Source organism: Arvicola amphibius, chromosome 5 (genome assembly GCF_903992535.2).
Source record: "Arvicola amphibius chromosome 5, mArvAmp1.2, whole genome shotgun sequence".
NCBI lineage: Eukaryota > Metazoa > Chordata > Mammalia > Rodentia > Cricetidae > Arvicola > Arvicola amphibius.
This window is the reverse complement of record NC_052051.1, coordinates 62293493-62305296: the sequence shown is the minus strand read 5'-3', so window position 1 is coordinate 62305296 and position 11804 is coordinate 62293493. Positions and strand designations below refer to the sequence as shown.

The following is an 11804-nucleotide window of genomic DNA, read 5'->3' as shown; positions in this document are numbered from 1 at the left end:
AGATGAGAGTGATCATAACCACTACTGTCTCTAGAGATTTGGGATATGACTGTGTTCCATAGAGCAGAAGATGTTTGAGCTGTGCCCAGACTTGTGCTCTAGGACCTAGTCTGGTTTCATAAGGCACCCAAACTGCCCTGAAGTGCTGGACTCTCTCACTTTGCTACTGGCATGACAAGACGATGTCACTATCCCACTATGACATGCTGCCCCACCCAGCCAGAGTAACCAGCTCAGTTAGAGGTGGAGACTCAGTCAGCAAGGCAACCCCTTGAGTGACAGTCCCGGCATCTAGCTGGAAAGAGAATCTGCTTGGAACAGAAGAACTCTCTGTTGAAAACAGAAAGTTGTGTTTAAAAAGGTAGTAGCACAGCTTGGGATTTCTTGTGGGTGGAGAGATTTCTGAAGGAAAAGGAAAATGGAGAAGAAATGATTAAAGGAAAGGAAAGGTGGAAACTTCAAAGTGTGTTTAAAATGAAGAGCTTCAAAGCAAAGGTGGAATGTGAGGGGAGAAGGGCATTTAGTAATAAGCTAATAGAAACCAGGCAGCTGATCTCTCCATTCTTTGTTTTGTTTTGTTTGGGGTTTTGTTTATTCTTTTTTTTTTCCATGTCTCCCCATTCACAATACAGACCAGGCACAGTGGCCTGGGCTGAGGTGTACATGGGGTGGCTTTATTATGCCTCCTCTTTCTATACAGCCAGTGCAAGAACACAGCCTGTGGTAAGCACAAGGAGGCCTGTTTATTCTGTTTTCCTTGGGATTTGAGTTAGAAATTTTTTTTATTTGTCAATAGGCATACATGAGTCTATCACTGTCCCTGAAATTTTTGCCTACCAGGCAAGAAAGGGAAAGGATCAGAATAGAAGGAATTTAAAAGATTTCTACATCCAACGTGATTGATTCTGAGATCTCAGAATCAAGCTATGATCTAGTTTTCCGAAATTTAGTTTGTGTAAAATGTTGAACCTGAGTCTGGAAAAGTGAGAGCATACAGAAGGCTACAACTTGACTCTGTCTTGCCCAAAGAGTGTCCGATTTTCGCCAGCTCCTTTCTGGGTAATGACATGCTGGATAGTTGGACCTTCATTTGTGTGACAGATGTCTGTATTCACATCTAGGAAGCCAATGATGGAAGACATTGGACAAAACCCATTGGATGATGGGTAAGTAATACAATAGTGAGCCAGGAGGACAGCTGCTCTAGAAGGTTCCTGTAATCCAGACCACAGTTGTGAAGGATGTTCCTCCTCAAGCCTGAGAGAGTCTGAGTAGAAATTTCAGTTCCATTTTCCCTTCATCAATCTGACATGGTGGGACTTTCTGCAAAAAGCTACCCAGTCTCCCAGCCTGATGTAGGGGAAAGATCTAGTCCCTTCCCTTATTTCCTCCCACCGGAGGCTTCTGACAGACCAAACAAAGTATTCAAGTTTGTGACAAAAGACTTAAGAAATTTCTTTCGTTTTCTAATCTGTAAATGCCTTATAGGTGTTGCTACGATTCCATATTCTTCGTGTAAAAGTTTTGGAAGGGAACAAGTTAGAGTACAACACGTGGGTGTGGGTGTGTGTGTGTGTGTGTGGTTTTTCCTTTTGCTCACAAAATATTTGCATTCTAGTATCACTTGTAATATTTAAAATTAAATGTGACACGACATACATACACACTTAGAAATTGATTTATTATGAATTAACTAGGCACATAAACAGCAGGAGACTGAAGAGTGAGGGGGTGTTGATCCGAGTTCAGTTCTGAAGGCACTTTTCTATAGGCATGGGATAACAGAAATACCAACTTTAGAAGCCACGAAACAGCACCTCAACTACCTGAACTTGAACCTTGAAAAGGATCTGCAGCGGCTGGACGAGGCCAATCAGATTCTTCTCAGAAAGATTCAAAAGAAAGAGAAATCTATTCAAAGGTCAGGCTTTGCCCTTGGTGAAGGTGAAGCCCCTCAAGTCATGTCCATAGGTTAGAGGGAAGTGGAGGGGGGTGCTGTGGGGAGGTCACTTCCCTCGTGGAAAACTCAGCGTGTTATTTAAATCCTGAAACACGAACTGTGATGCCCTCAAAAGGCTTTGGTACAGATCTTCGCATTCGATTTTTTTCATTTAGTTGACATTTTATTGCAACTGTCAACCCAAGATGGTGGTGGTGTGGTTTTGGCAGCAGCTTCCTAAGAACTGAGCCATACCTGAGTTAACTGGTTTTTTTTTTTCAGTCTTGAAAGAGAAATTGCTTTGTCCATTGAGAGAGTCCCAGAGACAGATGAGTTCAATGAGATCGCATTACAGAAGGAGAACGCCCTGAAGGACCTGGAGCTGGAGACAGCAAAGCTGGTGAGAAGATTTCTAAAAGAGACCCCCAGATGGCTTCTGTGCTCATCCTTCTTTTCTCTTCCCAAGAGGCTCCACATAGGCTCTGCCTCTGTGGCTACAGAAGTCACAGCTGCTTGGGCGAGTGCTATGGCAGAGGTGCTAGGCATGGGGACAAGACCTTGGCTCTCTCCCAGATGCCCCATTTTGGACCAGGGTGTACTTTTTCATTTACCTTGACCCATTGATCCCTACATATTATATTTATGTTGCCTTGGTAAGAGAAAAGGTTGAGAGCAGAATCTGTTTGCTTTCTTAATTTCCTTCTTCCTACAGGAGAAAAAGAATAAGACCCTAAGTGAGAAAATCAAGCAACTTCAGGATAGGGTAAGGAGATACCCCAGGGTGTAAGTACCCCATTTCCTACACCATTGTCATTACAAAAAAAGGCTGGTGGAATGGGCAGGAGATATAAGAGGTGTGTTCTGGGAGGATAGTCAGATATACACTATATATATATATATATATATATACATATATGTGTGTGTGTATGTATATGTATATATATATACATATCTTTATTAATTATATGTAACCATATAAAATATAAGTGGTATACCTCACACAAATGAAGAAAATTTTCAGACACTCAGAGTCCACCCTTGAAATGTGACTGATTTCTAAAGAATCCCAATAGAGTTGTTATTGTCCTAAACTCTCTAGTCAGAAAAACAAGGAGAAGGCAGTAAAATTTCTGTGCTCACACCCCGATCACCTTCAGAGACTTTAAACAGACACCAATACACCAGCCTTTGTCCTCTGTTCAGGGCAGGTCACGGGGAGAAGAACAAACTGCAAAGCGAATGATGTTTTTTACCACTCCTCCCCCGCTCCTACTACTGTGTCCATTCCCCGCTCCTCGCTGAGGAGCTATGATGGTCTTGGGGACAGAAAAGGATGTCCACTCAGGGCTTAGTGGTTAAAAGCACATACTCTGGCAGAGAGCCTGAGTTCTGTTCCCAATGCCAAGGTCAAGTGGTTCACAACCACTTCTATGTCAAGCTCCAAGAGATTTGACATCCCCTTCTGGATGCCAAAGACAGTTGCACTCTCGTGCACATACCTACACACACATGCACACACAAACACATGCACAACTACAAATAAATATGAATTTAAAATAATACGAGTCTGCCCACTTAGTATGGAGTTAGGTAGCTTCCACAGGGTTAAGGAGACATGTTTCCGCCTAAGATGCTTCAGTACCCAAACTGGTACCTACACTGGTCTGCTAGCTAAGACCCCAGTCTGACTTTATCCTAGCTCATCTGTTTGCCTTGATCAGTTCAGTTATTGGAATGATGTTTCAGATTTCAACAGAACTTAAGAATCCTAGCCCTGATCCAGAAACCCTGAAAAAGAAAATAGCAGAATTGAAGGTGAGTAGAATAGCACACTGGGGGAAATTGTGACACATATTTCAGTCCTGGGTTCTGGGAGACTGTTTCCATAGTCACTCCCAGGTGTGGGTTAGGCATGTCCATTTGTGCCTTAGAGAAGAGCTGACTTCCTTTATTACCATGGGGCATCTTTACATTCCTGCGCATGCTAGAAGCAGAGGGGCCTACCTTGCCTTCAGGTGAAGGGAATGGCTCAGACATCTCATCAGTTAATGAAACACCTTCCAAAAATGTACTGGGGTCTTCCCTGAAGAAGTTTATAACTAAATGAGGACAACACAAATACAGACATTCAAGTAGGAAAAAAAATGCTAGTTTTCACAGTTATATAAGGATGTATCAATGATCTTATAAGGTTCGCCAAGCTGTGGCTCATTGAGTACGTCTTATTTTCAAATTTAATTCTGCTTTTTCCTCTACTAGAAACTGTAGCAACCGAGAATATTAGTTTGTAAAACTATATCGTTTGCACCCCAATGTCTAGAACATTTTAGCACATAGCAGATGTCCAGTGGTATTTGTTAAGTGGGCAAATGGAATGAACTCAAATTGGGGGCAAAACTTACTTACCCTGCAGTTTTAGGGGGCAGGTGTGCCATTTGGCTGAGCCCACTGTCAAAAGCCCCAATTCTTTCCTTTCCTCTGAAAAAGTGGGCTATCTCCTATGACCCTTCTGTGATTTAGACAGCTTGCATGCACCATCCTGAAAGAGCGGGAGAAAAGGGCTGTTGGGCTTTGGTCAGTAGGAGGAAGGAGAATGGCCAGACTCACTGGAGAGTCTGCCCACCGAGGCTTAAATGTCAGATCTGCCATTCTGAGACGTGGTTGTGCATATAGCTTATCTTTGCCTTTGTTTTCTCATCTACAGAACGGGTAATGGCCATATCCTCGCTTCAATGTCATTTGTCCTCAGTACACCATAGCCACTCAGAGTTTGCTTTCTGCTACTTTGTGTTGTCCTTGCACAAAGCAATGTTGCTCACTTTCTGCTGCTACCATCTTCCCTAGGTGAAACTACGAAAGTCAACCAAGTCCTGTGCACAACAAGAGAAGGAAATAGCCAAGGTTTGATTAGATCAGCGCCTTTTCCACTGAGTGTCTACCTAGGGCATAAGCACGAGAGAAAGCCCGAGGGTCTTAGAAAGCTTTGCGGGTATGGGAAGGGTGGAACAGGAAAACCTGGCAAGTGAATTTCTGACTCACAAGACAGGTGGAAAAAAACATTTTCATTAAATCCTAGCCTTAACATTTTTAAAACACTCATCTGCCCAGCTATCTTGTAGAATCTCACATCTAAAAGTCATATTGCATTCCCTCTTGTGTCCCAGAGAGGCACAGGGCAACATGGGCGAAGTTTTCCCCCCTTCCCCAGTCAAAACTGGGCCTTATGCCTGAATGATGAGGTCACCTTTTGCGAGGTGGTTGTTTCCCTTCAAGTAAGGAGTTGCTAAGTAACGGACCAAATGTCCAATGTACCAGGCAGGTTCCCAGGGAAACAGCCAAAACTTGGTACTGACTGAACTCATGAGGTTCATTTGCTTTCTTCTTTTTCTAGATGCAAAGTGATTACCAGTCTGTACATGAGCTCTGTGAAGACCAAGCCCACTACATAAAGGTACAGTGTTACTGGGGAAGTCAGGATGGAGGCAGATCTCTCAGAGTCAGGAGAAAACCATTATTGTTGTCATTATTATTATTATTATTATTATTATTATTATTATGCTCCATCTGCCATGGGAAAATGCCTTTTATTCAACAGAATGGCCACCAAATATGAGTGCTCTTAGACAATGTGCCGAACCCTGTTAATACAAAGCTCTTTGACTGATTGGTTTCGTATTTTAGTATTTCCCTCAACTCATTTGTCTAGTAAGTCTGAGGAGTTCTGGGAGGACACCGAGGCTTCAGGGAGTTAGGTTACATGCTTTGGGAACTTCGTTAGTCCAGGTCAGATCTGGGAGTACAAGCAAGGCCTACAAGAGGAACTTTTGCTCTAGAAGCCCATCCTGTCACTAGTATACCTCTGATTTTTTTTATGCCCCTTACTTTATGCACCTTGAAGTGAGAGGTATTTGGAATGTTAGGAATTCATTTTAGCGCGAGATTCCTGTCAGTGACTTTGAAATAAAAACACAAATTCTCTTTATGATGCCCCTCCCCCCCACGAGAAGAAATACCAAGAAATTCTGAGGGAGATGGAGAAGGAACAAGAAGTGATGCTGCTTGAAAAAGAAATGTAAGTCTGGGAAACAGCGCCCCCTGGTGGATTGATCTGCCCCGGGCAGTTCCCTGCAGGGCAGAGCTTTGGAACAATTGGTGTCACTGAGTAAAGGGCCAACAGAAGGTCATCCCTGGCAGCATCTGCTCAGACTGAACAGTCAGTAGCATTCAGACTGGTCTCCTACCCAGTAACTGGGACCTGAAATGTTTTGATACCTGCTCTTTTCCTATATCCTTGGTTGAACAGTATCCCCAACACTACTCAAGCTAGATTCAGAGATGAAAAATCATAGCCAAGAGATGCTACATGCAAGGTACAGATATTATTGGCTTCTGTGTGTGTCACAACCTTTCCTAGGGTATTGATGCCATGGAGTGACCGGAAATCTGTAGATGTAGTTCACAGAGCTTGACACCCTTTCTTCTTGCTTATACTTCTTAATTGTATCGCATATTATACAATATGAATAGGGTGCACACATCTTAAAGCTATAGCTGTTAGTTTCTTCTATGTATCGGTACACTAGTACCACTCAGATCTCTATTATATAGACTATCATAAGCCCCAGCAGTTCCTCAGACCCTCTACCCCATCCGTACCCCTTGCAACGGCAACTACTAGTCTCATCATTGAAAATTCTAGCCTGGATTTTTCTAAGAATTCACTCTATATTCTCTGCGTCTGGCTTTCACTGAGGCTTAGCTCTGCTGCATCATGTGACCTGCTCTTTATAATATTCCATTATATGAAAATGACTCAATATTTATCACTGATGAACACTGGCTATTTCAACTTTTGGGATATTATTATTATTATTATTATTATTATTATTATTATTGGTTTTTCAAGACAGGGTTTCTCTGTGGCTTTGGAGCCTATCCTGGAACTAGCTCTGTAGACCAGGCTGGCCTCGAACTCACAGAGATCCACCTGCCTCTGCCTCCCGAGTGCTGGGATTAAAGGCGTGCGCCACCATCGCCCGGCCTTCAACTTTTGGGATATTAAAATCTGCTAAAAAAAAAAAATCCTCGTGTATGCTTTTTGATAGATGTACCCTTCCATTTTTGAGGGGTCATTGGGTACACATATCTTAGTTGTACTAGGTGAAATAATTTTCTCTAGTGTTTGTATCAATATCCTCACCCATGACAATAGTACAAGAATGCTGGGTGGGAAAATGGCTCACAGGGTAAAGTGCCATTCCTATTGGCTTATAGTTTTCCTCAGGCCTTGAACTCAGTTCTCAGGATTTCCCCCAGACATTTATTGTTTTTACTTGTACTCATCTGAAATCTGTCCTTCCTGTGTCCAACCATCCCTGCACAGTCTTTAAACCTCCACGTGTTTAAAACTTATAAGTTTAAAGAGAGGATCTGTTTCCCCTGGCACCTTGTGGTTTTCTCGGTTGATAAACCTTACGCCTGTGAGCCTGTTTTTACATGCTTTATTCTATACACCCAATCTGTGTCTCTGCCCTTTCACCTAGACTCACCTGTCTTAATTATCACAGCTTTCTCGTTAGCCTTGTTATAGGGTGGATGCAGCCTGCAGGGGTCTCACTCTTATCTTTGGACCTATGAGCTTCAGTACAAATATTTTATGTCAGTTTCAATTTCTACCAGAAAAGCACAAAAATCAAAAAACAACTTACTGAGCCTTAGATGGCAGTTATTGGGATCTGTGAATAAAACTTAGAGGTTAATTAATGTCTAGCTAACAGTTGTCCCAACTTTATCCATTTATTTAAATTGTCTTTACCTCTCCTTTAGTGTATTGTCTTTCTGTGTAGTATTCTTATACATCTTTAGTCACGCTGATAGTGTTTGCTATTGTAAGTGTTCTGCTCATTTGGTTTTATGGCTGATGACTGCTACAATGCAGAGCTGCATAGGCTTTGATAAACTGAATTGTATCCATTAGCGCTGCTGTTATTTTTGAGCCTTGATTACACACGGATCACTAGGAACCAGCTCCCACATTACCAGGGAAGCCCATTCAGATATTTGCTTTGACAGCCTTGCCCTCTGCACTCTGTCTCCTCAGCCAGTTGATGTCGTCACTGTCTGCTTGGACCACAAGGAGAGCCTCGGCGAAGAGGAGCTCCTCTGCCTGCTTCTCTTGACTTGAGGGCTTGCTTCTCTTTGACCCCTGACTGCCGTCTCCAATGGAGTCAGTGGTGCATTTTGCCTAGTTTTATAGTTACTTTTGGAAGTGGGCTGGTCTGACACAAACCACTTCATCATGGAAGAGCCAGAAACCTGTGCCAATTCTCCTTTTACACCCTGATTGATTACTATAAGAGGAGATACCCATGAAAGTGCTGGATAAGCTTACTGGATTAATTCTGTAACAGGAAACAACTGTAAGTAAAACAAATAAACTAACAATGACCAGAAGGCTTTGAGGAGAGACGCAAAGCAGGCAGATGCTAGAGAAGGGTTGGCAGTTGAAGAGAATGGCAGGAAGTTGTTTCCCCCAATGTGATGCCTTGTGGCCTGAGGTCAAGCCAAACATTGTGTGTATTGTATGGATAGAGCAGTTTAAACTTGGAGGGAAAAAATAGAATTTAGGCCACTAGAAAGAAAGAGATCCAGACGTCAGGAGTTTCTGGATATCATTTTATGGTAGGTTAGACCCACACAGTCTGTTTCTGGTGATACTTCACATTTGTGTCTTTTGTTTTTGTTTTTGTTTTGTTTGTTTGTTTGTTTTTCGAGACAGGGTTTCTTTGTAGCTTTGGAGCCTGTCCTGGAACTAGCTCTTATAGACCAGGCTGACCTGGAACTCACAGAGAACAGCCTGCCTCTGCCTCCTGAGTTCTGTGATTAAAGGCATGTGCCACCAAGTCAGCTTCCAGTCGGGTCTTATAACCTCAGTAGGGATGCTCACCAACTGCTCTGAGAAGTTCAGTTTGAAAGTCAACCAGAGATTTAGGCCAAGTTTAGGTACAGATTATCTTTCTCTTAAGAATGGAATAAAGGCTGCTTAGTTTTACATCAACTTGACACAAGCCGGAGTAATTGGAGAAGAGGGAACCCAAATGAGAAGATACCTCCATAACATCAGGCTTTAGGCAAATCTTAGGGCAATTTCTTAATGAATGACTGATGGTAGAGGGCTCAGCCCATTTTGGGTGGTGCCATCCTTTGGTTGGTGGTCCTGGGTTCTAGAATAAAGCAGACTGAACAAGCCTAGAGGAGCAAGCCAGTAAGCAGTACTCTTCTATGGCCTCAGCATCATCTCCTCCCCTGTGGGAGTTCCTGTCTTGACTTCTTTCAGTAACGATCAATGATGTGGACATATTTTATTCCTCAAGCTGCTTTTGGTCATTACAGCAATAGAAACCCTGACCAGGACAGAATGGGGCTGGGATATTGCTTAGTGGTACAGTATTTGCCTAGAACATGTAAGGTCTTTGGTTCACTCCTCACTATCCCCCCGCCAAAAAAAAGAAAGAAAGAAAAAGAAAATGGTACATGTGACCTGAAGGCAGAAGTTGGAGACCCTTGTGGGGAGAAAGGGAATCAATCAGAGAGGAAGTAAGAGTCACCAAGAAGTCAGGTGGAAAGGGGAATAAACTGGAAGAAAGTATAATAAATCATGTGCGAGAAAAAGCCATCAGATTGTATGCTAAATTTGAAAATAATTGGAAAAGAATCAGTCATGTTTCCCAATGCCGTATGCTTTTTCAAGCATGTCACAGGTATTTCATGACTTAGGAACGCTCTTGTAGCAGTTCCTTGGTTTGTCTCAAATAACTGGCTCTGATCTTTTGTGTTGTTTTAAATGCAGGTCCAAAGCCCAGAATGACTCTTCCCAAAAAGTGAAACCTGGGGCAACTCTGGTAGAGACCATTCAGAGCAACATGGTGAGTCCTGCCTGTCCACGCTTGGGTTTTTCCCTAGCCCTTCTTCTTCCTGGGACTCTCTCACACCCCTCCTCCTTTTAAAAATTTCTAGAGCTAGAAAGTGAGTTTCTGTTGCCTGGCATTACACCATGGCATCCTGGGAAAAGGTGGAGCCAGAATACAAAGATGGCCGACCAAACTGTGAAGTCTCTCCCTGTAGCATCCCTCTCACCCCCCCACCCATGGTGCCTCTTCTCTTTGAGATTCAGGCCACACATAGTTACCATGTTTATTACTTTCCACAGGAGAAGAACATCATTAAGAAAGAGAAGAGGAAGTTTTTGGTTAGGTAAGTGGCAGAATTGTGCCCCTGACCTAGTTGGTCCAGGCCACATTTGCTGTGCAGTTGACTTGATTCAGGCCAGAAGAATGAGTATTGGCATCAGACAGAGAGTCAGGCAGTCTCAGAGTTCCCTGAGCAGAGTTTCTATCTACAGAGTTAGGACGGCAGACTTGCGTGGCTCTAAATAGCTAGAGGAATTAGTGGCTCCTTCCGAGAAACTCGGGATGAAAGCTGTAGGTTACATTTCATTTCCATTCCTCTATGCCCTCCCACCCCCCCAGTGTGCTCCCTTTTGGCTTTTCAGATGCTGGCATCCCAAACCTTTGTTACCTTCTTGGAAAAAAAGAGGACAGGGTGTATTAACTTTCGTTGCTGTTTTACTGTGGGCTAAGATTATAGGAGGAAAATCACTTGCATTCTGTCTTTTCTTTTCTCAATTTTTTTTAAAATAAGGAGACTTACCTTCAGTTTTCTAGAATTACTTGCAATAGGAAACAGAAAGAGTACCATGGCCATGGGGCTCACAATCTTGAACTTTTACAGTTAAGCTCCTAAAGACCTGCCCCATGTAGAGTACCAGGTCATCTATTCCTTTGGAAATATTCAGTACTTGACCACTAAATTGCAGGCTTTCTGTTATCTGCATTCACCATCTCTACCCCATACCCCCTAAGTACCCCTGACAGTTTTGCCAAAAGGAAGCAACTCACCATCCATATACAAGTTCATTCCCCATTGCTTGACGGTAAGTTGTTCTGTTCCCAGATGTTCATGATGCGTTTCTCTTTGCAGGCACTTCCACTACCTCTTCTTCATGATCGTGGTCTTCCTTCGGATATTGGGTTGTATGATCTTCCACCTGCAGTATATAAACCCGGACTTCTTCGTGGACACTCTGCCCATGCTGATGAGCAGAAGCACGTTGAAGTGGCTGAGGGACATACTGTTCCCCTTCCTTACACTAGAGGTGGAAGACGTTCTACCACACTAGTGGCAGGCGACCCGCCAGGCCTCACATTGCAACCCCAATGGAGGGGCGGGGTCTGTGGCCCTGCATTGGTGATGTGGGGCAGGATAAAAATGGCTATGACTCAGGGTATCTACGTGACAACTGAGTTTTATATGTTAATTCTCTCCTAGAGTGTCTCTCTGCGAATACAGAATGCGTTTGATCAGAGTTCACTGTGTTGGTCTGTGCATCCTGGGGCCTTTCTATGTAGTCACAAATTCTCTGTTCTCTTCAGACAAAGCAAAAATAAAAACTCCCCCGGGACTTCCACTTTCTGCTTCATTTTATTAAATAAAAAATAAAATCACATGTAAACTTGCTAGATTCTCAGTCCTTTAGGGAGGCATGCATGAGGGCATCCATGGAACTAGACTTCATGGAAGACTTTAAGCCTTCCATTAATAAATACTCTCTCCCTATAACTCTTTGTGCTTTGTGCTATTTTAAAACAGTGGAGTTCTGACAAATATGACCTTTTCCCTATACATAGGTAATTACTCATTCTTAAATAATTCGAAAAAGCAAATTCAGGTGTTAATAGAAGTAAAATTTATAAAATACTTGCAAATACAACCAAATAAAAATGTGTACTTTTAAATACAGCTAAGC

General features: G+C 42.8%; 1 protein-coding gene and 1 non-coding gene across 2 annotated transcripts; one reads left to right on the top strand and one right to left on the bottom strand.

Annotated features, from left to right (window-relative positions):
• Nucleotides 1–607: 607 nt before the first annotated feature.
• LOC119815958 lies at nucleotides 608–740 on the bottom strand. The gene has a single exon (XR_005285629.1). It is a non-coding gene; the product is annotated as a small nucleolar RNA SNORA51 (small nucleolar RNA).
• A 391-nt stretch (nucleotides 741–1131) lies between these two features.
• Nucleotides 1132–11177, top strand: LOC119814038 (transmembrane and coiled-coil domain-containing protein 5B-like). The gene is made up of 11 exons (XM_038329287.1): nucleotides 1132–1166; nucleotides 1772–1921; nucleotides 2222–2339; nucleotides 2652–2702; nucleotides 3686–3754; nucleotides 4784–4840; nucleotides 5331–5390; nucleotides 5947–6011; nucleotides 9789–9864; nucleotides 10149–10192; nucleotides 10979–11177. Exons 1-11 carry the CDS (start codon nucleotides 1132–1134, stop codon nucleotides 11175–11177), a joined length of 924 nt encoding a protein of 307 aa, XP_038185215.1.
• Nucleotides 11178–11804: the final 627 nt, after the last annotated feature.